This window comes from Cetorhinus maximus, chromosome 2 (genome assembly GCF_964194155.1).
Source record: "Cetorhinus maximus chromosome 2, sCetMax3.hap1.1, whole genome shotgun sequence".
Classification (NCBI taxonomy): domain Eukaryota; kingdom Metazoa; phylum Chordata; class Chondrichthyes; order Lamniformes; family Cetorhinidae; genus Cetorhinus; species Cetorhinus maximus.
The window spans coordinates 153964742-153989400 of NC_135880.1; the positions used below are offsets into that span (position 1 = coordinate 153964742).

A 24659-nucleotide genomic window follows, 5' to 3' on the forward strand; every position below is an offset into this window, starting at 1 on the left:
GGGACCAATTGTGTTCCTTGCTATCCTTTTACTCTTAATATACTTGTAGAAACCCTTCGGGTTTACCTTCACATTATCTGCCAAAGCAACCTCATGTCTTCTTTTTGCCTTCCTGATTTCCTTTTTTAGTATTTTCTTACATTTTCTATACTCTACAAGTACCTCATTTGCTTCTTGTTGCCTATACCTGCTATACACCTCTCCTTCTTAACCAGATTGCCAATATCCCTTGAAAACCAAGGTTCCCTATGCCTGTTAACTTTGCCTTTAATCCTGACAGGAATATGCAAACTCTGCACTCTCAAAATTTTGCCTTTGAATGCCTTCCACTTACTGAACACATCCTTGCCAGAAAACAACTTATGCCAATCTACTCTTCCTAGATCCTAAACAAACTAAACAAATTCTTATCATCTGTCTTCACAGTAGAAGAAACAAAAAACATTCCAAAAATAATGAGGTCTAGAGAGAATAGTGAAGAAGTCAGTATAAGTAAAGAAGTAGCGTAGAAGAAATTAATGGGACAAATGGCAGCAAATCCCATGTACTGACGATCTGCATTCTAAGACTTTAAAACAGGTAGCTACTGAAAAAACGGATGCATTGGTTTTGACCGTCCAAAATTCCTTAGATTTTAGAGTGGTTCCCAAGGATTGTAAGGTAACAAAACACAACCCCGCTATTTAAGAAAGGGAGAGAGTAAGCAGGGAATTATAGACTAGTTAACCTAATATTAGTAGTAGGCAAAATGCTAAAATCTATTATTAGGATTGTGAGAACAGGGCACTTGAAAAATCATAGTATAATTAAACAGTGTCAACAAGCATTTATGAAAAGGGAATTGTGTCAGAGTTCTTTTGAGGGTGAAAAAGGCAAGCTGAATAAGGAGGAACCAGTGTATTTGGATTTTCATAAAACATTCAATAAAGTGCTACGCATGGAGGTTATTACACAAAATTAGGACTCATGGGATTAGGGATAGAATATTAGCATGGATTGATCATGGACAGAAAGCATAAAATAGGAATGAAAGGGGTATTTTTGGGTTGGTAGGCTGTAACTAATGGTGTACCTCAAGGATCTTGGGTCTTAGCTATTTATAATTTATATTAATGACTTGGATGAAGAGATTGACGATAGGTAGGAAAATAAGCAGTGAGGAGGACACAAAGAAGCAGGGATTTAGACAGGTTGAGTAAGTGGGCAAGAATATGGCAAATGGATTACAATGTGATAAAGCATGAAAGTATCCACTTTGGCTGGAAAAATTAAAAAAAACAGAATATTTTTGATTGGCGAGAGACTGGGAAATGCTTGAGTTCAGTCGGCTCTGGATGTTCTTGTACATAAATTATAGAAAGTTACTTGCAGGTACAGCAAGCTATTAGAAAAGCAAATGGTATATTAGTTTTTGTTACAGAGGAATTGGAGTATAAGAGTAAAGAAGTCTGACTAAAATTATACAGGACATTGGTGGGGCCACATCTGGAGTACTGTGTGCAGCTTTGGTCTCCTTAGATAAGGAGGGCCATACTTAATTGAGAAGGAGTGCGATAAATGTTTATTAAATGGGTTCTTTGGATAAAGGGATTGTCCCATGGGGAGAAGTTGAGTAGACTAGGCCTGGAGTTTAGAAATATAAGAGGTGATATAATGAAAAAATAAAATTCTTAAGATGCTTGGCAAGTTAGATGCTGAGAAAATGTTTCCCCTGGCTGGGGAATTATATAGAGCATGTGGTCCCAGTCTTAGAATAAGTGGTCAGCCATTTAGGACTGAAATGAGGTGAAATTTCTTCACTCAAGGGATTGTGGATCTTTTGAATTATTTACCCCAGAGAACTGTGGATGCAAAGTCATTGAATAGAAGTTGATGGATTTTTTTGGGTACTAAGGGAATTAAGGGATATGATGGGGATAGTAGTGGTGGAGGCAGAGTTGAGATAGAGTATCATCCATGATCTTGTTGAATGGTGGAATAGGCTTGAAAGACCAAACGTCCTACTCCTTGCTCCTATTTATTATATTCAAGGGGCGATCTAAAGTTGCATTTCCATCCTCACTGGGATTTTCTCCCCCTTGTCCAGCAATCAATGCCACTGGTTGCCTCAACACCTTATTGCAGGAAATAAATGAAGTGGAGGCAGTGTGTGGCAATAGCATTTTGTTATGAGCACCATAGACCATAAGGACCACCAGGAGAAAAGTGGTGGTGTACCGTGGAGCATTGGCAATAGAAGGCTCATTGATACTCTTTTTGGAGGGGGAGGTTTTTAAATGGACTTTCCTCTTTTGTGATCCTTGACGAGCAATGGCAGCTCTTTGGCTGTGAGACTGTCTCAACTAAGCCTCAACCAGTATTGACACATACAAATTTTCCAATGGGAAATACATGGATCGTGTTCATGAGAGTGAGGCCTACCTGAGGCCAAATACAGTGCACAAAGCTACTGTCCTGGCTGAAATCTGCTAACCCAGCCTTTTGCTGTGAGCAAAACATAAGTCCCGAATTAAACCTGGACTGGGATATTTGTGGTCTGTATAAATTACTGATATTGAATGATATGTTTGTCAACGAGGCCACTTGGAACTGTGGCATCCATTATTTATGGTATTTCAGTCACTGTCTATTAACATTCTTTATCTGTTTGCTGTTGACAGGTTATCCCATCACTAGGTTCTTACAAAGAGATCTCTTCAATGCTATGATCTATTACCGTCACTTGGGAGGTGAAGTATTTGAAGATTCCTTTGAGTTTATCCTGTCCGATAGCCATGACCCACCAAACTTCTCTGAGCCTCAGGTACTTGTCTGTGTCAAACAACATGAATCCTTCAGGACAGCCATATTATGTTGTTGTGATGAAAAAAAGACTGGAAAAACTGAGGATTGTTTCAGATCAACCACACTACCCTTATCACCCCTTTCTGTTACTTCATCGCAGTTGAATTAATCAAATATGACTTCCCTTTATCCAATATGTGCTGGCTATCATTGGTTAACCCATGTATATTCAAATGACAATTTTGTCCTGGATTATTATGTTTAATGTTTCTCCACCACTGACTGACCTGTATTTATCTGGTTTATTCCTCTCCCCATTTTTGAAAATGTGATTAGACTCCTATTTCATCCAATAGCCACACAATTGACTTACTGAGTAGATGCTACTTTGACATGATTGATCTCACAATCCACCTCTTACACACCTCTGTTGTTGTGCAGCTGGTTGGGACCCCACTCACCTGGTTCCATTGGTGGTGGCATTGTGTTACTGGATATTGTCACTGGATTAATAATCCAGAGACCCAGGGTAATGATCTGGGAGCCTGGGTTCAAATCCCACCATGGCAGATGTTGGAATTTGAATCCAATAAAAATATGAAATTAAAAGTCTAATAGTACCCATTAAAAGCCTTGTTGATTGTCGTAAAAACCCACCTGGTTTACTAATGTCCCTTGGGGAAGGAAGACCTACATGTGACTTCAGATCCACAGCAATGTGATTGGCTCTGAAATGGCCTAGCAAGCTGCCCAGTTTCTCAAGGGCAATTAGAGATGGGCAATAAATGCTGGCCTAACCAGCAACACCCACATCCTGTGAATGAGTTACAAAAAAAGGCTTTAGAAACAATAATTGGGGGATAAAAATCAACAGGCACTGGAGAGGTTTGAGTTAATTAAGGAGAGTCAGCATGGATTTGTAAAAGGTAGATCATACTTGACTAATGTAATTGAATCTTTTGATGAGGTACCAAAGAAGCTGATGAAAAGAGAACAAGCAATGTTGTCTATATGGATTTTGAGAAAGCCTTTGACAAAGTACTGTGCCACATAACAGGCTGGTTAACAAATTTGAGGCTCATGGAATAGGCGTGTCAGTGTCAGCTTTGGAGAAAAAAATGTCAACATTGAATTGTGGTAAATGGTTATTTTCAGACAGGAGGATAGTAGACATGGTGTTCCCCAAGGGTGAGCGCTAGGACCACTACTTAATGTATAATTGACTTGGATATTGGAATACAAAGTAAATTTCAAAATTTGCTGATGATTCCAAACTTTGAGGTGTTGCTGACAACAAGGGTGATAACATTCGACTGCAAGAGGACATACAGAGGCTAGAAGAATGGGCAGACAAGTGGCAGATGGGATTTAATTAAGCTTAAGTGTGAGGTGATGCATTTTGGTAGAAGGAATAGGAGAGGCAATAAAGATTAAATGGCACAATTCTAAACAGTGTACAGGGAGAGAGGGACCTGGAGGTTCATGTGCATCGATATTTGAGGGTAACAGGACATATTTAGAAAACAGGTAGCAAAACATACGGGATCTTGGGCTTTGTAAAAAGAAGTATTGAGTACAGAAGCAGAAAGTTATGTTGAACCTATATAAAACCCTGGTTAGGCCACAACCAGATTATTGCACCCAGTTCTGGTCACTACACTTTGGCAAGGATGTGAGGGTGCCTGAGATGGTGCAGAGTGATTTACCAGAATGGTTCCAGGGATGAGAGAATTTTGCGACAAGGCTATGTCGCATTGTTCTCCTTGCAGCAAAGGAGGTTGAGTGAGATTTGATAGGGTTATGGTTTAGATTAGGTGAAAAAAGAAGTATTCCCATTAGCTGATGGTACAAAGATGAGGGGACACAGATATAAGGTTTTGGGCAAGAGATGCAGGGGGGATGTGAGGACAGGATTTTTACACCGTCAATGGTAATGACCTAGAACTCACTGCTGATGAGGGTGGTAAAAATAGAGATAATGAATGATTTCAAAAGGAAATTTGATAGGCACTTAAATAAAATAAACTTGCACTGCTACAGGGGAATGGGACTGATTTGATTGCTCTACAGATGTGGCTTGGATATGATGGGCCAAATGGCCTCCTTCTATGGCATCATGACTCTATGACAATATCACCGATGTGGCTCAGTGTGTAATTTTGCTTTATAACACTTCTGTGAAGCACCATATAATGTTTTATTACAATGAAGGCATTATATCAATATAAGTTGTTCTATAATCAGTCCCATCTGCTGGCCAAATGTATTGGGAAATTGCAGGCATAATACCTGTGACTTCCTGAGACTACTGTTGGGGAGGATGTTCCCTACATGCAATTGTGAATGGCGTATATTTAGAAAACTGGCCCTCCAAAGTCACAGCAATATTAAAACTGTAAACATTTGCAGTGTTTAAAAAGCTTTATGTTGCATATTTAAATTTATTGTGTGCATAGATTGACATGTTATCTGTGCCATTTTATTCTTTGATACTATAAAATTCTGCCAGTCTTTTCTCACAAAGTTAATTTAATTGCAGGTTGTAATTGTTCAAATTACACCAGTGGATGATCAGCTTCCCAAAGAAGCACCAGGAGTTGTGCGCCATCTTATTGTCAAGGAGACTGAGATAGCTTATCTGACAAAGAACCAGTTGCACTTCACAGATGCAGAGTCACCAGATAGAGAAATCATATATACAATAACAACTCCGCCATTCTTTACTTCAATACTTGGGTAAGTTTATGTGGACCGGACTCTTTGAACATTACAAGTGTGTTAGACTATCATAAATGTTGATGTTATCATACAAAGCAAAATACCTTGCAGTTATTTTTGGTTTAATGATTGAGTAATGTATCCAGGAAGAAATGGTCCAGCCACAATGTGTGGTAATAGTGTAAATTTAAATGAAAAAAGACATGTTTGCAAAGCTATTGGGAAGATTTTTCCCCCCGTCGGGGAAGAAGTGCAGGAGCTGCCACAGGTCCCTCCGATCGGGGGCATGCCACCATTTTACGTGGGCGGGCCAATTAAGGCCCGCCCCAGCGTGACATCTGCCAGGAAGCGCTATGCGCTCCCTGTGTGGGCGGAGGGGGCGGATTCCCTCAGCCGGGAGTGCGCTGTTTCATGCATGTGCGTGAAAGAGCGCACTCATCGTCCTGAGGCAAAGTGCTGCCTCAGGGAGATTGGCTCCAAATTTAAAAATGATATAAGTTCAAAAACATAATTTCCCTGACATGTCCCTTCATGTGACACTGTCACATGAGACACGTCCGTCACTTTAAATCAAACATTTATTACATTTTTAAAAACCCTCATGAAACCTCATCCTGCCTGTGGATGAGGTTTCATACTTTTTTTGAAGCCTGCCAGAGCTCCCGGCATGCCCTCCAACCCTAAGATTGGATGGGCAGGTCCATTAATGAGGTCCTCAATAGGCCGTTGACAGGTCGGCAGGTGCACAGCTGATTTGGCTGTGCCCCTGCCGACCTGAAAATTGAAATGACGCAGGGTGACGTTGGGAGTTCCGCCCGACGTCATCCTGCGTCATTTTATGTGTTGGCGAGTGGGCTCCACCCCCCGCTAGCCGACCTAAAGATCCTGCCCCTTATGTTCAGCAATGGACTTCAATATCCGTCACCAAAAGTAGCTCGATAGCATGATGACTGGCTGAGCTGGCCAAGCCCTGAAGGGCATATCTAGCAGACTGGGCCTGTGGCAGGTGGTGAGGGGATTAACGCGAGGGAGAAATGTCCTCACCAATCTACCTGATGTAGTGGGGAGAAGGTGGAGTAGTGGTAATGTTGCTGGACTAGTAATCTAGAAGCCCATGCTAATTCTCTGAACACTCAGGTTAAAATCTCATAATGGCAGCTGGTGGAAGTTAAATTTGATTAAAGCTTGTCTCAGTAACAGTGACTATGAAACTATCACTGATTGTCTTTAAAAAACTCATCCAGTTCACTACTGCTCTTTAAGGAAAGCAACTTGTCATATTTACTTGGTCTGGCCAAGTAAGTTGTACCAAACTATTACAGAAAAGTTGAAAAGGAATGAAACCGGACCTGCCACCTGGCATGGACCTAGGTACTGGGAACAACAGACAGGATTTTAACAAATCCTATAAAAGAATAAAAAAAATAGATACATATGTCCATGAGAGTATTCATTGCTTAATGACAAGGGGCAAAACACCTTTGCAACCAGCTTGAGCCAGAAATGCCGAGTGGATGATCAATCTCGGCCTCCTCCTGAGGTCCCCAGTATCACAGATGACAGTTTTCAACCAATTTGATTCACTCCACGTGATATCAAGAATTGGCTGAGCGCACTGGATATTACAAAGGCTATGGAATCTGACAACATTAGGCAATAGACCTGTGCTCCAGAACTAGCTGTGCACCTAGCCAAACTGTTCCAGTACACCCACAATACTGGCATCTACTTAGTAACGTGGAAAAAGCCCCGGTGTGTCTTGCACACAAAAAGCAGGTCAAATCCAACCTGGCCAGTTACCGCTCCATCATCAGCTCGACCATCAGCAAAGTGGTGGAAAGTGTCGTCGACAGTGCTATCAAGTGGCACTTACAGAGCAATAACTTGATTGTTAATGCTCAGGCTGGGTTCTGCCAGGGCTACTCAGCTACTGACCTCATTACAGTCATGTTTCAAACATGGGCACAAGAGCTGAACTCAAGAGGTGAAGTGAGAGTGACTGCTTTTCACATCAAGGCAGCATTTGACCAAATGTGGCATCAAGGAGCCCTAGTAAAACTGAAGTCAGTGGGAATCGGGGAAAACTCTCCACTGGTTGGAGTCATACCTAGCACAAAGGAAGATGGTAGTGGTTCAAATAATAGTACAGAGCTTGAGTATTGCTGAAAAAAAGACAAATTGTCAAAGCTTTGCATGTTGCACTCATCAGGACAATTCACAAGAATATCAATTGTAAAGGGAACAGCAATTTATACTGCATGAGAAGAGAGTGTTAATTGGTTGGCAAGTGGACTGATTAGTACAGGCATTGCCATGGAGAATGCACCAATTAACTGATTACTGACAGTTAACTGCCAAGCTTTTTTAAAAATTCAAACCAGGCCAGTTGATTCTGATCAAGGCATTGCCCTGGCAAATAAACCAGAGCATGGCTGTTGCCTATTTCCTTTTGTTGAAAAAGATGCAATGTGTGTACATGTTCTTTCTGTCTGTAAAGGACAGGGCTCTGTGTATTAAGATGGAAGCTAGATATATTAATCCATCTCAGAAGCCACATCTTTTAAGACCCTAGGATGAAGTCCATCAGGACCTGGGGACCTGTCAACTTTTAGTTCCAGTAATTTTCTCGGTACCCTTTCCCTGATGGTTGAAATTGTTTTAAGTTTCTCCCTTCCTTTCAGCTCCTGATTCACAATTATTTCTGGGATGCTTTTTGTGTTCTCTACAGTGAAGGCAGATGCATAACATCTGTTCAATTGATCCACCATTTCCTTATTTTCCATTATTAATTCCCCAGACTCACTCCCTAGAGGACCAACACTCACTTTACTTACTCCTTTCCTTTTTAAATACCCGTAGAAACTCTAGCTAGCTTTCTCTCTTACTCTAATTTCTCCCTCTTTATTAATCTTTTAGTTATTCTTTGCTTTCTTTATATTCTGTCCAGTCTTTTGACCTGCCACTCATCCTTGTGGAATTATGCACTTTTTCTTTCAATTTGATACTATCTTTAACTTCTTTAATTAGCCACGGATGGTGTGTCCTTCCCTTAGAGTCTTTCTTTCTCACTGGAATGTATCTTGTCTGAGTATTCTGAAATATCTCCTTAAATGTCTGCATCTCTACTTAACCTAATTTCCCTGTTCACTTTAGCCAGCTCTGTCTTCATGCCTTCATAATTAGCCTTATTTAAGTTTAAAACATTTATCTTAGATCCATTCCTCTCTCCCTCAAACTGAATGTGAAATTCAATCATATTCATGATCACTGGTACCTAGGGAAGCCCTCACTATGAGGTCATTTTTAATCCTGTCTCATTGCGCATTGCCAGATTTAATATAGCCTGCTCTCTGGTTCATGCTAAAATATGCTGCTCTAAGAAACTGTCCCGAAAACACTCTATGGACTCATCATCCAGGCTACCTTTGCCAATGTGGCTTGTCCGATCTATATGTAGATTAAAATCACCCATGATTATTGCCATACCTTTCTCAGAAGCCCCCATTATTTCTTCCTCTATACCCCACCCCACAGTGTGGTTACCGTTAGGAGGCCTATAAACCACCCCCACAAGTGACTTCTTACCTTTACTATTTCTCGTCTCTACGCAAACTGATTCTACATCTTAATCTCCAGAACTAAGGTCATCTCTCTGTTGGACCAATGTCATCGTTAATTAACAGAACTACTCCTCCACCATTTCCTAATTTCCTGTCCTTCCTAAATGTCACGTACCCTTGAATATTCAGATCCCAGTCTTTGTCATCCTGCAGTCATGTCTCTGTAATGGCTATCAGATCACACATATTTATTTCTATTTATGCTGTCAATTTACCTGTTTTGATCCAAAGGCTACATGCATTCAGATTCTGAGTCTTTAGTCCTGTCTTTTAAAATTTTTTGCAACCTCTAGGCTTTCCCTCTGGTGTACCTTTAGGTTTGTACATCTGTCCCTTTCTGCCACGCTTTGATCATCATTTCCCTTATTCTTACCTTGCTCTTTTGCCTTTTCTTCTCTCTTCAATTTATCAGATCTTCTTTAACTTGATCCCTTGCCCCCACTATTTAGCTTAAAGCATCTTTACTGCCCTAGTTATATGACTCACCAGAGCATTTGTCCAGCATGGTTCAGGTGAAGACCGTGCCAACGGTACAGCTCCCACTTTCCCCAGTACTGGTGCCAGTGCCCCATGAATCGAAACCCATTTCTCCCACACCAATCTTTGAGCCACGCATTTAATTCCCTAATCTGATTTAGCCTACACCAATTTGCTCATGGCTCAGGAAGTAATCCACAGATATTACCTTTGAGGTTCTGTTTTTTAATTTGGCCCCTAGTTGCTCATAATCCCTCAGCAGAACTTCTTTTCATGTTCTATCTGTGTTGTTGGTGCTTACATGGACTATGAGCACTGGATTCTCCCGCTCCCACTGCAAGTTTCTGTCCAGCCCAGAGCAGATGTCCTGAACCCTGGCACTGGGCAAGCAACACAGCTGCCTGTACTCTCGTTCTCAGCTGAAGAAAACTCTGGCTATTCCCCTGACTACACTGTCCCTAACTATCACTACATTCCTTACTACCACCTAAGAGGTGGTTACTGCTTCTTCCCCTTTCCACCTGCTCTTCTAGGTGGTAGTTACTACCTCTAGGCCCCCTTTCCACCTGCCCTTCTAGGTGGTGGTTATTTCCTTGGTGTCCCCCATTCGACTGCTCTTCTAAGTACTAGTTACTGCCTCCGGGTCCTTTTATTCCCCCCACTCCATATGCACCAAGGCCTGGACAGTATTCAGGCTTGGGCTAAAAAGTGGTCAGTAACATTTGCGGCGTATAAGTGCTAGGCAATTACCATCTCCAACAAGAGAGAATCTAATCATCATCCCTTGACATTCAATGGTATTGCCATCACCGAATTCCCCACTATCAACATTCTGGGGGTTACCATTGATCAGAAATTGAACTGGACTTGCCATATAAATACTGTGGCTACAAGAGCAGGTCAGAGGCTAGAAATTGTGCGACGAGTAACTCACCTCCTGACTCCCCAAAGCCTGTCCACCATCCATCAGGAGTGTGATGGAATATTGTCTACTTGCTGGATGAGTGCTGCTCCGACAACACTCAAGAAGCTTGACACCATCCAGGACAAAGCAGCCCACTTGATTGGCACCCCATCCACTGCCATAAACAATCACTCCCTCCATCAATGATGTAAAGTGACAGCAGTGTGCACCATATAAAAGACACACTGCAGCAATTCACTAAGACTCCTTCGACAGCACCTTCCAAACCCGTGACCTCTATCACCTAGAAGGACAAAGGCAGTAGATGCATGGGAACACCACTACCTGTAAGTTCCCCTCCAAACCACACACCATTCTGACTTGCAAATATGTCATTGTTCCTTCACTGTCACTGGGTCAAAATCTTGGAATTCCCTTCCAAACAGCACTGTGGGTATACCAACACCACATGGACTGCAGTGGTTCAAGAAAGCAGCTCACCACCACCTTCTCAAAGGTAATTAGGGATGGGCAATAAATGCTGCCCTAGCCCACACTTTGAAAGAATTTTTAAAAAAATTGTGAGTAGTGATGCTGGACTGTGAGTAGAGAATTAAGACAGCGCTGTACTGTACCTTGGCAATTCTGGTCAGGTAACTGAACGTTTTCCAGCATTGCAGCCGTGTTTCCTGGCACTTTTCCCACTGGTGATGGAATTGATTCTTGAAGGGTTTCCAGATCTGTGGGGCAAGTAGATATCTCTCATTCTGTCCACCACATGGACCAGGGCCTTCAAGGGAGCATCCAAGAAACTGAGCAGCTGACCTACAGGTCTGGCAGCCATTTCTGTCATTTCCTAGTGTCTATAACCAGAGTGTGCATCTCCTTTAACAGGTGCAACTTGTTATAAGTAGCATCAGAGGTGTCTGATACCCAGAACCCTCCCACCCCGCTGGCCTCACTGAAATAATATGTACTCCTTTAACTTTAGTATACTGCTCAGAATGTGGTCTGCTCTATGCTGGGGAGACCAAAGGCAGACTGGGTGACTGCTTTGTGGAACACCTCCATTCAGTCTGCAAGTATGAACAGAGGTGTTCCACAAAGCATGCCTCTAAACTTACCTTTGTCTGTTTATTTAATTTTCCACCCTGCTCTCACACTGACCTCTTTGTTCTTGGCCTCCTGCAGTGTTCCAATGAAGCTCAATGTAAGCTTAAGGAACAGCACCTCATCTTTCGATTAGTTACTTAACAGCCTCCAGACTCTACAATTTGATACCGTAATCTCTGTCCCAGTTTTGTTTTCTTCTTCTTTGCAGGTTTCGGTTATCCTCTTGTTTTTGCTTTCAGGACAGCAGCTGTTCAATCATTCTGCCATTCATACCTCCTCTGGACACATCTTTTGTTTTTTTCACTTGTCCCAGTACCACTCTGGCTCTGCAACATCAACTGTTATGTCATTTAATGTCTCCTGCTTTTCACCCTATCACAGACCTACCCTTTTGTTTTTCTTCCACCCTCCCCCATTTCACCTACTTAAAAGCTTCTAATTTTTCCCAGTCCTGAATAAAGGTCATCCATCTTTAAACATTAACTCTGTTTCCATCGCTGCACATGCTACCTGACCTGTTGAGTATTTCCATTATTTTCTGTTTTTATTTCAGATTTTTAGTTTATAGCGTCTGTAGGTATATTGCCATGTTCTTCAGTGCACGGTCTTGGAAACTCTGTGGCCATCTTGCGGAAATACTTTATGCTTCCTGAAATGCATATCCCATGGCTAGATACCCAATTTTTCATCTTTAAACCCAGGGTACCTGTCAGACATCGAAGCCACATTCCAAATAAATATTCTGCTCTTAAGGTGTTGCAGGATTCTAAGTCATACATGATTTTTCTATACCTTGCACATAGAAGCTGTATGTTAATGAGCCAAATGCAGTTTCAGTTTGTTGGAGTTGGATGCTTTAGTTAATTAACTGCCTTAGATTCACCTTGAGAGAGGAGGAGTAAAATCAGCCCTAATATTTGATATTACTGAAACATGGTCCTGCAGTAGATGCTGTTTATTTAATAAAATGAAAATATAATAATAGATTTAATACTATAGATGCCCTGTTTGAACTAAACAAGACTCAAAAAAGATTAAAAGAAACTAGAAATATAAAGATAGTAAGAGTTTCGATAGCTATTTAAAAAAGAAAAGAGTTAATAAAGCAAGCATTGGTCTTATAGAAAGTGAAGCTAGGGAATTAATAATGGAAAGTAAGGAGACAGCAGATGAATTGAACAGGTATTTGCATCGGTCTTTACGCTAGAGGATACAAGTCACATCCCAGAAATAGCTGTAAATCAGGAAATAGAATGAAGGGAAGAACTCAAGAAAACTACAATCTCCAGGGAAGTGGTACTGAGCAAATTGTTGGAGCTGTGGGCTGACAAATCCACGGGTCTTGGTGAACTTCATCCTAAGGTCTTAAAGGAAGTGGCTATAGTTGATGCATTGATGAGATAGTTGATGTGTTGGTTTTAATTTTCCAAAATTCCCTAGATTCGGAGAAGGTTCCTTTAGATTGGAAAATAGTGAATGTAACTCATTTATTCAGAAAAGGAGAGAGACAGAAAGCAGGAAACTACAGGCCAGTTAGCTTAACATCTGTCTAAGGAAAATATTAGAAGCTATTATCAAATATGTTATAGCAGAGCACTTAGAAAAATTCAAGGCAATCAGGCAAAGTCAATATGGTTTTGTGAAAGGGAAATCATGTTTAACCAATTTATTAGAGTTCTTTGAAGAAGTAACATGTGCTGGGATTAAGGGGAACTGGTATATGTACTGGACTTAGATTTCCAGAAGGCATTTGATAAAGTGCCACATCAAAAATTATTGCGGAAAACAGAGCTCATTGAGTTGGGGTAACATATTGGCATGAATAGAAGGTTGGCTCGCTAACAGGAGGCAGAGTAGGCATAAATGGATCATTTTCTTGTTGGTCAGATGTAAAGAGTGCTGTGCCACAGGGATCAGTGCTGGTGCCTCAAATTTTTACAATTTATTTAAATGACTTGGATAAAGAGACTGAAGGTATGGTAGCTAAATTTTGCTGATGGCACAAAGATAAGTTAGACTGGAAGTTGTGAAGAGGACACAAGGAGGCTACAAAGGGATATAGGTAGGTTAAGTGAGTGGCCAAAGATCTGGCAAGTGGAGTATAATGTGGGAAAATGTGAAATTGTCCACTTTGGCAGGAAGAATAAAGAAGCATATTAGCGAAATGGTGAGAGATTGCAGAGCTCTAAGATGCAGAGGGATCTGGGTGTCCTAGTGCATGAATCACAAAAGGTTAGTATGCAGGCACAGCAAATAAATAGGAAAGCTAATAGAATGTTGTTGTTTATTGCGAGGGAAATTGAATGTAAAAGTAGGGAGATTATGCTTCAGTTATGCAGGACATTGGTGAGCTCCTTCAGATGTTTGTATGTAACATTGGAAAGAGTACCACTTAAACTCAACAATATGTTACCAGGGTCTCAAGGATTAAATTATGAGGAATACAGAAAGTTAAGGGGTGATTTGATTAAAATTTTTTGGAATTTGAAAGTAATTGATAAATTAGATAGTGAGAAAATGTCTCCATTGATCAAGAATCCTGGGCGAAGGGAACATAGCCTCAAAACTGATGAGGTGTGCTTTGGAATAATCAAGTCTAAAAGTAGCAAAGAAATGGATGAGACTCTCAAAAGCAGATGAGCTGAGGCAGGGGAAGAGTCGGGCGATGTTACGGAGATAGAAATAGGCAATCTTCGTGTTGGGGTGAGTATGTGGCTGGATGCTTATCTTGGGCTCAAATATGGCATCAAGGTTGTAAACTGTCTGGTTCCACCACAGACATTTGCCAGGAAGAGGGATGGAGTTGGTGGCCAGGAAACAGAATTGCTGCTGGCCCCCAAAGACAATGGCTTTGGCCTTCCCAAAATTTAATTAGAGCAGATGCCTTCTTTTCCAGCACAGTGGATTGGTGGAGAGGTGGTGCTCACCAGCGTACATGTTGAAAATGTGTTTTTGAATGATGTAACCATTGGATGAAAAATAAGAGGAGGCTAAGGATAGATCCTTGGGGAATACCAGAGAAAATTGTGCAAGAGAAAAGTTAGGAAAAATGTCTAAGGACTGTTGGAAATGTGGAGCTCTCTCCCATAAAAACAATAAATGTTAGCACAATTAAAAAATTTGAACTCTGAAATTGATAGATTTTTGCTTGCCAAGGTTATTAAGGGTGTCCCAGCCAGAAGACAGGAGGAAAAAGAAATCAATATACGTATATCTACATCAGCCTGGCTACTTTATGAAATTATTTTTCTGTTTTTCAAAATGGACAATTGCTGGGCTGATAAAAATGGCTGCACTGATCGCATGCTGGTTTCTGGAAGGTTCTAAGCTGTTCCAAGGGGCAAAGGCTACCTTATCATCCTGAAATGTGACTTGTATAAACACTCCAGCCAAGCCAATGCAAAGGATTTGTAGATCATAAGTCTGCACCAGCCAGCCGTGGACAAAGGTAGACCTATTTGTGACTCCTAATCTCCAATGTTGAGCGAATGGCCCCACTGTTACCTGCTCCAAAACACAATGGGTTTCAACAGGCACCTTGTTCGCTGGATAGCTCGACCCAGAACCACCCTGTCACATGACCAAGACTTGAGCTGTTTGCATTTCTTTAATTATACAGCTCGTGAATTTTATCTTCAGTTCTTTTATGACCTCATAAGAGAAGCGGGACTCCAGGCAAGCAGCTTGCCTCTGTCTACCATTTTTTCATCTAACAGGTAACAGCAGAAAGAGCTCTGTCCCAGTGAAGTGCCTGGCCCTCATCTACACTGTGAACTACTGGAACATTGGAGCTTCTGTATTTGTGCCTTCAAGGCTAATTCACCTCTATGTGCCTTCTCCCATCGTGGAAGTCCTCGCTTCTGGAAAGTTGGTTCACCCTCCAAAACTCAGCCTGCTACCCTCTGAAGCAATACGCCACTGGACTTTTGATTCTGGACTCTGAACTCACGTGAAACCATAACTCTTATTTTTAATCATAGTGTTTCCCTGTACTCCTTTTTTTCCTATATCTCTCTTTTATTGTGTGAGTGCAAAAAGGGAAGGATGATGCAAAACCCCTTTCCCGCATTTTGTGCGTGTGTACAATAAACCAATCGTCTTATTTTACCTTACCTCGAGTTTGCTGTGGGGTTATCAATAGATAGGCTAACTCCAAAACTTGGGGAAAATACGACACCACTTATAAAGGGGGAAATCAAAAAATCAAAAACACCTTTCTGTTTATGGATGGGTAGTGAGGGAAGAAATCAGGGCTGTTGAAATTAATTCCCCTTTGATCTGTAACACGGAATATGAAGCCAAGGCAGATGGATGGAGGTAGGATACAAATCACCAATATTCTGCCATAAAACATTTGTTGAAGAACGTTCTATTTTTGTTCTGTCAGCCAGTAGCAATAACAACTCTGTTAGAAACTGCCACAACATTGAGAATTAATTTCATTCAGCACACTGATGTGGAGCTATGTATGGTTCCTGGTGCACTTCTTATTTAATGGCATTTCCTTGGCCCTATCCTAGACCATGGCTAAAGGGCTTGAAATAGTTGCGAGGTGGAGTTATTGTAATGACTCCTTCACAGCATTCAGCATTGTAATTTGTAAAATATCCAGCAATTTGCAGCGTAAAAGAAATGCACTATGTGTGCTTTGATTCTTCAAAATTGCTGGATGGTTACTACCATTCCACCATCAGCCTCACCAAAGTTAAGCAAAATTCATTCTCACCATGTGTTCCCCCACAGAACTTAATGGCGAGTGTGAGATATTCATGAAGTTATTCTAAATTATTCATTTAGAGTTGGTAATTAATGTCATAGGGGACCCTGTAAATGATGTGATTTATGGTTCTTATTTGACAGTCAACCTTGCATACCCAGAAAGGGACCACTAAAGCTGTGGACTCCCGCTGTCAGGAAGTGAATTGTTCCTAGAGCTTTGCTATTCTGTTTATCTGTCCTGACATTATTTTTGTGTTAATCTTGTCATCAACACTCCTGCTGGAGGGCAATAATTTTCAGGATGCAAAGCTGCTTTAACACTCTGAAGAAAAACACACATTCAAATGCAAATTGGATAGATTTCTTTCAGAAAATAACATTTTGGGATACAGTATTTAAGTAATTTGTGGTAAGTAGAGCTTATTTGGCATGAAAATGGTAACTTTGGACCTGTAGTTCCAAGAGCTTTCCACCATTGGGGGTTTCCTCATCTCTGGGTCTGTTTAATAATTATTATTAATATAATTTATTAATTGCTATGATTCGTCAACAACTCTACTATCAATTAATCGTACTACTATCAATTAATCGTACAACTACCATGATGGACTTTGGTCATTTTTCATCCAGCAATTCCTATGTTCCCATGAATGTGCAATGGTCTACCCGCTGAGTGTTCCAACATCCCTGATTATGATCTTGAACCTCATTCTATTTATCATGTGTCAGGAATGTTTTTCTATATTTCATACACCTATCCTGTCATCTTTTCATTAACTTTTCAAGGAGCAATACAACAATTCCCACACATAACTGGATTACAGTGTCCTCTTCTTTTGTTTGCTTGTTTTATTTACTTACCTTTCCTTTCCTTTTCTCTCAATCCAACCATTGTGCCTTTTTTATTCCTATTTCAATCTCTAATTTGATTCAAATTATCCCTATTTCCTTTTTCATTGTTCACTGTTTCTTTCTCTGCTTTACTCTAATTGGTTAAGAAGATAAGTCATTGCTCATGAAATTCACGAGGTTGCAATTGACATTGCTGCACCATTACCCTATCGATGTAGCAATTCGCAGTGCGACCCTGGTACAATAGCAAATATAGAAGTCCAATTCATATCATTTGCCACAAACCATTGCAGCAATCTCTGGCCCATTGTGTTCTTGATGAAAATTACAAGCATGTATTAATAGTTCTATAGTACAAATAGGGGGTGAAACTCATCTATGTCAGTCATACAAAATGAACTCATAGCAAATCAACACCCAATTTTACATCATTGACTTCAATGGAATAGAAAGTCAATTGTGGTGCACAAAGGGCTGCTGGGAAGATTTTGTATTGATGGTGAAGACCAATTTCACCTCCATATATGCAGTACTGCCTTGTTAGCGATAGGTGTTTTTGATCTTTGCTTCAAGTTGCACCTCAAAGGTTGTGTTAAACTGTTTGCAAATAACAACACCAAAAGGGAATTTTTTTTAAAGAATTCATCCGTGGGATATGGGCATCGCTGGCAAAGCCAGCATTTATTGCCCACCTCTATTTGTCCTTGAGTATGTAGTGATAAGCTTTCTTCTTGAACTGTGGTAATCCATGTTGTGAAGATGCTTCCATAATGCTGTTAGGTGAGGAATGTCAGGATTTTACAAACTGGACGGGTTACACCTGGGCAGGACCAGGACTGATGTCCGAGGGGGAATATTTGCTATAGTGATTGGGGAGGGTTTAAACTAAAATGGCAGGTGGATGGGAACCTATGCAAGGAGTCAGAGGAAGGGGAATCGAGGACAAGAACAAAAGACAGAAAGGGAAATAGGAAAAGTGATAGGCAGAGAAATCAAGGGCAAGGATCAAACAGGGCCTCAGTGAAAAATAGTGGGAACGGGACAAGTAATGTTAAAAAAAAGGCCTTAACGCGAGGAGCATTTGCAATAAAGTGGATGAATTAACCGCGCAAATAGATGTAAACAGATATGATATCGTCGGGATTACGGAGACATGGCTGCAGGGTGACCAGGGATGAGAACTGAACATCCGGGGGTATTCAGTATTTAGGAAGGACAGACAAAAAGGAAAAGGCAGTGGAGTTGCATTGCTGGTTAAAGAAGAAATTAACGCAATAGTGAGGAAAGATATTAGCTCCGACGATGTGGAATCTGTATGGGTAGAGCTGAGAAACACTAAGGGGCAAAAAACGTTAGTTGGGGTTGTACATAGACCCCCAAACTGTAGTGGTGATGTTGGGAATGGCATTAAACAGGAAATTAGAGACACATGCAATAAAGGAACATCTGCAATTATGGGTGACTTTAATCTGCATATATATTGGGCAAATCAAATTAGTAACAATACCATAGAGGAGGAATTCCTGGAATGTATACGGGATGGTTTTCTGGACCAATACGTTGAGGAACCAACTAGAGAACAGGCCAAACCATTGCTTACAAGGGAAATTAGAGATAATATTAGATGCAAGGAAGAGACATGGAAATTGGCCAGAAAAAACAACAGACCTGAGGATTGGGAGCACTTTAGAATTGACCAAAGGAGGACCAAGGGATTGATTAAGAAGGGGAAAATAAAGTATGAGAGTAAGCTTGCGGGGAACATGAAAACTTACTGTAAAAGTTTCTATAGGTATGTGAAGAGGAAAAGATTGGTGAAGACAAATGTAGGTCCCTTACAGTCAGAAACAGGGGAATTTATAATGGGGAACAAAGAAATGACTCACCAACTAAATACATACTTTGGTTCTGTCTTCACAAAAGAGGACACAAATAACATACCAGAAATGTTGGGAAACACAGGGTTTAGTGAGAGGGAGGAACTGAAAGAAATAAGTATTAGTAGGGAAATGGTGTTGGCGAAATTGATGGGATTGAAGGCCAATAAATCCCCAGGGCCTGATAATCTACATCCCAGAGCACTTAAGGAAGTGGCCCTAGAAATAGTGGTCATCTTCCGAGATTCTATAGACTCTGGAACAGTTCCTACAGATTGGAGGGTAGCTAATGTTAGCTATTTAGAAAGGGAGGCAGAGAGAAAACAGGGAATTATATACCAGTCAGCCTGACATCAGTAGTGGGGAAAATTCTAGAGTCCATCATAAAAGATTTAATAGCTGAGCACTTGGAAAACAGTCAGAATCAGACAGAGTCAGCATGGATTTATGAAAGGGAAATCATGCTTGACAAATCTACTGGAATTTTTCGAGGATGTAACTAGTAGAGTTGATGAGGGGGAGCCAATGGATGTGGTTTATTTGGACTTTCAGAAGGCTTTCGACAAAATCCCACATAAGAGATTAGCATGTAAAAGTAAAGCGCATGGGATTGGGGGTAGTGTTTTGAGATGGATAGCAAACTGATTGGCAGACAGGAAACAAAGAGTAGGAATAAATGGGTCTTTTTCCAAATGGCAGGCAGTAACTAGTGGGGTACCGTAGGGATCGGTGCAGGGACCCCAACTATTCACAATATATATTGATGATTTAGATGAGTGAACTAAACAAAATATCTGCACATTTGCAGATGACACAAAGCTGGGTGGGAAGGTGAGCTGTGAGGAGGATGCAGAAATGCTTCAGTGTGATTTGCACAAGTTGAGTGAGTGGGCAAATGCATGGCAGATGTAGATAATGTGGATAAATGTGAGGTTATCCTCTTTGGTAGCAAAAACAGGAAGGCAGATTATTACCTAAATGGCTATAAACAAGACCTGGGTGTCCTCGTACACCATTCGCTGAAGGTAAGCATGTAGGTGCAGCGAGCAGTAAAGAAGACAAATGGTATGTTGGCCTTCATAGTGAGAGGATTCGAGTACAGGAGAAGGGATGTCTTGCTGCAATTATACAGGGCCTTAGTGAGACCATACCTGGAATATTGTGTGCAGTTTTGGTCTCCTTATCTGATGAAGGATGTTCTTGCTATAGGGGGAGTGCAGTGAAGGTTTACCAGACTGATTCTTGGGTTGGTGGGACTGACATATGAGGAGAGATTGAGTTGATTAGGATTATATTCACTGGAGTTCAGAAGAATGAGGGGGAATCTCATAGAAACCTATAAAGTTCTAACAGGACTAGACAGGGTAGATGCAGGAAGGATGTTCCCAATGGTTGGGGAGTCCAGAACCAGGGGTCACAGTCTGAGGATACAGGGTAGACCATTTAGGACTGAGTTGAGGAGAAATTTCTTCACCCAGAGAGTGGTGAGCCTGTGGAATTCGTTACCACAGGAAGTAGTTGAGGCCAAAACATTGTATGTTTTCAAGAAGCAGTTAGATATAGCTCTTGGGGTGAAAGTGATCAAAGGACATGTGGAGAAAGCAGGAGCAGGCTATTGAGTTGGATGATCAGCCATGATCATAATGAATGGTGGAGCAGGCTCGAAGGGCCAAATGGTCTACTCCTGCTGCTAGTTTCAATATTTCTATGTTTATGTTTCTATTTTGATGATGATGGAGCAGCATCAACTGCGAATGGTATATGACTCAGAAGGAAGCTTGGAGGTCATAGTGTTCCCATGCTGCACACATTAGGCAAGTAGAGCATATTCCATCACAGTCCTCCCTTGTGGATTATAGGTGGTGGAGATGCTTTGGGAATTCCTGAGGTGAACTGCAGAATACCAGCCTCTGACCTATTCTGATAGCCATAGCATTTATGTGGTTATTCCACTTGAGTTTCTGTCATTATTGAAAAGAAAATGATGTTGGCAGTGTTGGCTATGCAACTTTGAGTGAGTTGCAACTCTTCCTCTCTTTAGTTTTGCTTTTCGGAAAAACAAAATTTGGTGTTTGTATAAACAGAAACAAATTGTGAGCCTGAAACTTGTTGAATGATGATGTATGAAGTTCAATGCTCGGAACTCTTGAGGTCTAATTATGTCTCTCCTTCTCTATTGAGCATGTCTGATGCTGGGAAACTGTTTCTGACAGACAGTATGAAGAAATTGATTAAAGAATCCAGTGTCCCGATGCTGAGATCATTCACACAGGTATTTACAATTTATTACTCTCAACACCAGTGAACTGGAACATTGTAGAGTAGAAGTCAGAAAAAATGATTTAATCTATTCAGATCAGTTTGGTACAAAAGTTGTTCTGCAAAAACTAGCATTAAATTATTCAAAAGACTAATTATTGGTCTTCAACAATTTTATAGTATAATCCATAGAGCATCATAGAATGATACAGCGCAGAAGGAGGCTATTCAGTCCATCATGCCTTTGCGTGCTCTTTGAAAGACCTGTCCAATTAGTCTCACTTCACAGCTTTGTCTCTGTAGCTCGGCAAATTTCCTTCTTCAAGTATTAATCTAATTTCCTGTTGAAATTCATTATTGAATTTTCAATTAGTACGTTCCAGATTGTAACAATTGCTATGCAAAAAATATTACCTCGTTGATTGGCAAAAGAACCAGAGGCAAACATTAAGAAAAAGTTTTTTATGCAACAATGATTAGGATTTAGATTAGGCTGCTTGATATGATGGTGGATAAAGATTCAACAGCAACCTTCAAAAGAGAATGGATAATACATGAAGGTGAACAAATTGTAGGGATACGGAGAAGAGCTGGGGAGTGGGACTAACTGGGTTGCACTTTGAAAGAGTTAGCACAGACTTGATGAATAATCTTCTTGTTTACTGTACTATTCTGTGACTCTAACCTCATGTTACTCCTGGCTCTGTGATCTGTGCCTCAGGGGGCTTTTCCAGCACGCACCTGCACTCTCGCCCTCCTCCCCCCCACACACAGGCAACGCTGAGCACTGAAGGATGCGTTTCATGCTGGCCAGGCCTTAACTGGCCCACCGGCGTGAAATTGCGGTCTAGCCCCGATCACGGGCAGCGGTCGGCTTCCTGACCACTCCTGCCCGACCCAACTGAGCCCGCCTGACAAGGGAAAAATCCTGGCCCTAGTTTCTCCATGTAACTGAATATTCTTATTATTCTAATAAAGCTCTGCTGCACCCTTTCTCAAGGCCTTGACATACTTCCTAAAGTGTGCTGTCCAGAATTAGCCTAACCAGTGTTTTAAAGTTTTAGCTTCCTTAGATAACTTCCTTGCTTTTGTATTCAATGTCTTCATTTTAAGGCCAAGGATCCCATATATCTTTTCAACTGCTTCCTCAATTGTCCTGCCTCCTTCAAAGATTTGTGTACATATTCCCCCAGGTACTAATTCTGGTCCTGCACCCCCTTCAAACTTTTACCATTTAAATTATATTGCATCTTTTCATTCCTCCTGCTAAAATTAATCTTTTGCACTTTCCTACATTAAGTTTCGCCTGTGTATGACTTTCCATTTCATCAGTCTGTCATCCTGAAGTTTATTACTCTCCTCCCCATTGTTTACTACAGCAGTAGATGCTTTGGTGTTAATTTTCCAAAATTCCCTCGATTCTGGAAAGGTTTTATCAGACTAGAAAGTAGCAAGTATAACCCCTCTATTCAAGAAGTGGGGGAGGCAGAAAACAAGAAACTATAGGCCAGTTAGCTTGACATCTGTCATGGAGAAGGTGTTACAATCGATCATTAAAGAGGTTATAGCTGGGCACTTAGAAAAACTCAAGGTAATCAGAAGTGTCAGCATGGTTTTATGAAAGGGAGATCAGTTTAACCAATTTATTGGAGTTCTTTGAAGGAGTAACATGCGCTGTCGATAGAGGGGAGCCTGTAGACATATTGTGCTTGAATTTCCAAAAAACATTTGATAAGGTGCCACATCAAAGATTATCGTGGAAAATAAAAGCTCATGGTGCAGAGGGCAACATATTACCCTGGATCGAAAATTGGCTAGCTGGCTGGCCGAGAGTATGCATAAATGGATCTTTGTCTGATTGGCAGGATGTGACAAGTGGAGTCCCACAGGAGTCTGTACTGGGGCCTCTACTTTTTTACAATTTACAATGACTTAGATGAGGGGAGTGAAGACATGGTAGCTAAATTTGCAGACAACACAAAGATAAGTAGGGAAGTATGTTGTTAAGAAGACATAAGGAGTTTGCAGATGGATATAGATACGTTGAGTGAGTGGGCAAAAATCTGGCAGATTGAGTATGATGTGGGAAAATGTGAAGTTGTTCACTTTGGCAGAAAGAATAAAAAAGGAGAATATTACTTAAACGGAGAATGACTGCCGAATTCTGAGGTGCAGAGAGATCTAGGTATTCATTAGTCACAATAAGTTAGTATGCAGACTTTTTTTAAAAAATTCATTCCTGGGTTGTGGGCTTCACTGGCTGCCCATCCCTAGTTACCCTTGAGAAGGTGATGGTGAGCTGCCTTCTTGAGCCGCTGCAGTCCATGTGGTGTAAGTACACGCACAGTGCTATTAGGAAGGGAGTTCCAGGATTTTGACCCAGCGACAGTGAAGGAATGGTGATGTATTTCCAAGTTAGGATGGTGAGTGACTTGGAGGGGAACTTCCAGGTGGTGGTGTTCCCATCTATCTGCTGCCCTTGTTCTTCTAGATGGTAGTGGTCGTGGGTTTGGACTGTGCTGTTTAAGGAGCTTTGATGAATTCTTGCAATGCATCTTGTTGAGGGTAAACACTGCTGCTACTGTGCATTGGTGGTGGAGGGAGTGAATGTTTGTGGATGTGGCGTCAATCAAGCGGGCTGCTTTGTCTTGGACGGTGTCAAGCTTCTTGAGTGTTGTAGGAACTGCACTCATCCAGGCAAGTGGAGAGTATTCCATCACACTCCTGACTTCTGCCTTGTAGATGGAGGACAGGCTTTGGGGTGTCAGGAGGTGAGCTACTCGTCATACAATTTCTCGCCTCTGACCTGCTCTCATAGCTACAGTATTTATATGGCTAGTCCAGTTCAGTTTCTGGTCAATGGTAACCCCCAAGATGTTGATAGTGGGGGATTCAGTGATGGTAATGCCAGTGAACATCAAGGGGCAATGGTTGGAATCTCTCTTGTTGGAGATAGTCATTGCCTGACACTTGTTAGCCCAACCCTGGATGTTGTCCAGGTCTTGCTGCATTTGGACGTGGACTGCTTCAGTATCTGAGGAGTCACGAATGGTGCTGAACGTTGTGCAATAATCAGCGAACATCTCCACTTCTGACCTTATGATGGAAGGAAGGTCATTGATGAAGCAGCTGAAGATGGTTGGGCCAAGGACACTATCCTGAGGAACTCCTGCAGTGATGTCCTGGAGTTGAGATGACTGACCTCCAACGACCACAACCATCTTCCTTTGTTCTAGGAATGACTCTAGCCAGTCGAGAGTTTCCCCCCTGATTCCCATTAACCCCAGTTTTGCTATGGCTCCTTGATGCCATTCTCAGTCAAATGCTGCCAAGGGC

The 24659-nt window shown here is 41.3% G+C and overlaps 1 protein-coding gene across 3 annotated transcripts in view; it reads left to right on the forward strand.

The window, feature by feature from the left end:
• frem1a (Fras1 related extracellular matrix 1a) overlaps nt 1–24659 on the forward strand; it is a 429561-nt gene that overhangs the window by 151831 nt on the left and 253071 nt on the right. For all 3 annotated transcript variants that reach the window (XM_078570514.1, XM_078570515.1, XM_078570516.1), the window contains exons 10-12: nt 2661–2803; nt 5324–5520; nt 21246–21336. In XM_078570514.1, the coding sequence (XP_078426640.1) occupies nt 2661–2803; nt 5324–5520; nt 21246–21336 (431 nt within the window). The remainder of the gene's footprint in view (nt 1–2660; nt 2804–5323; nt 5521–21245; nt 21337–24659) is intronic.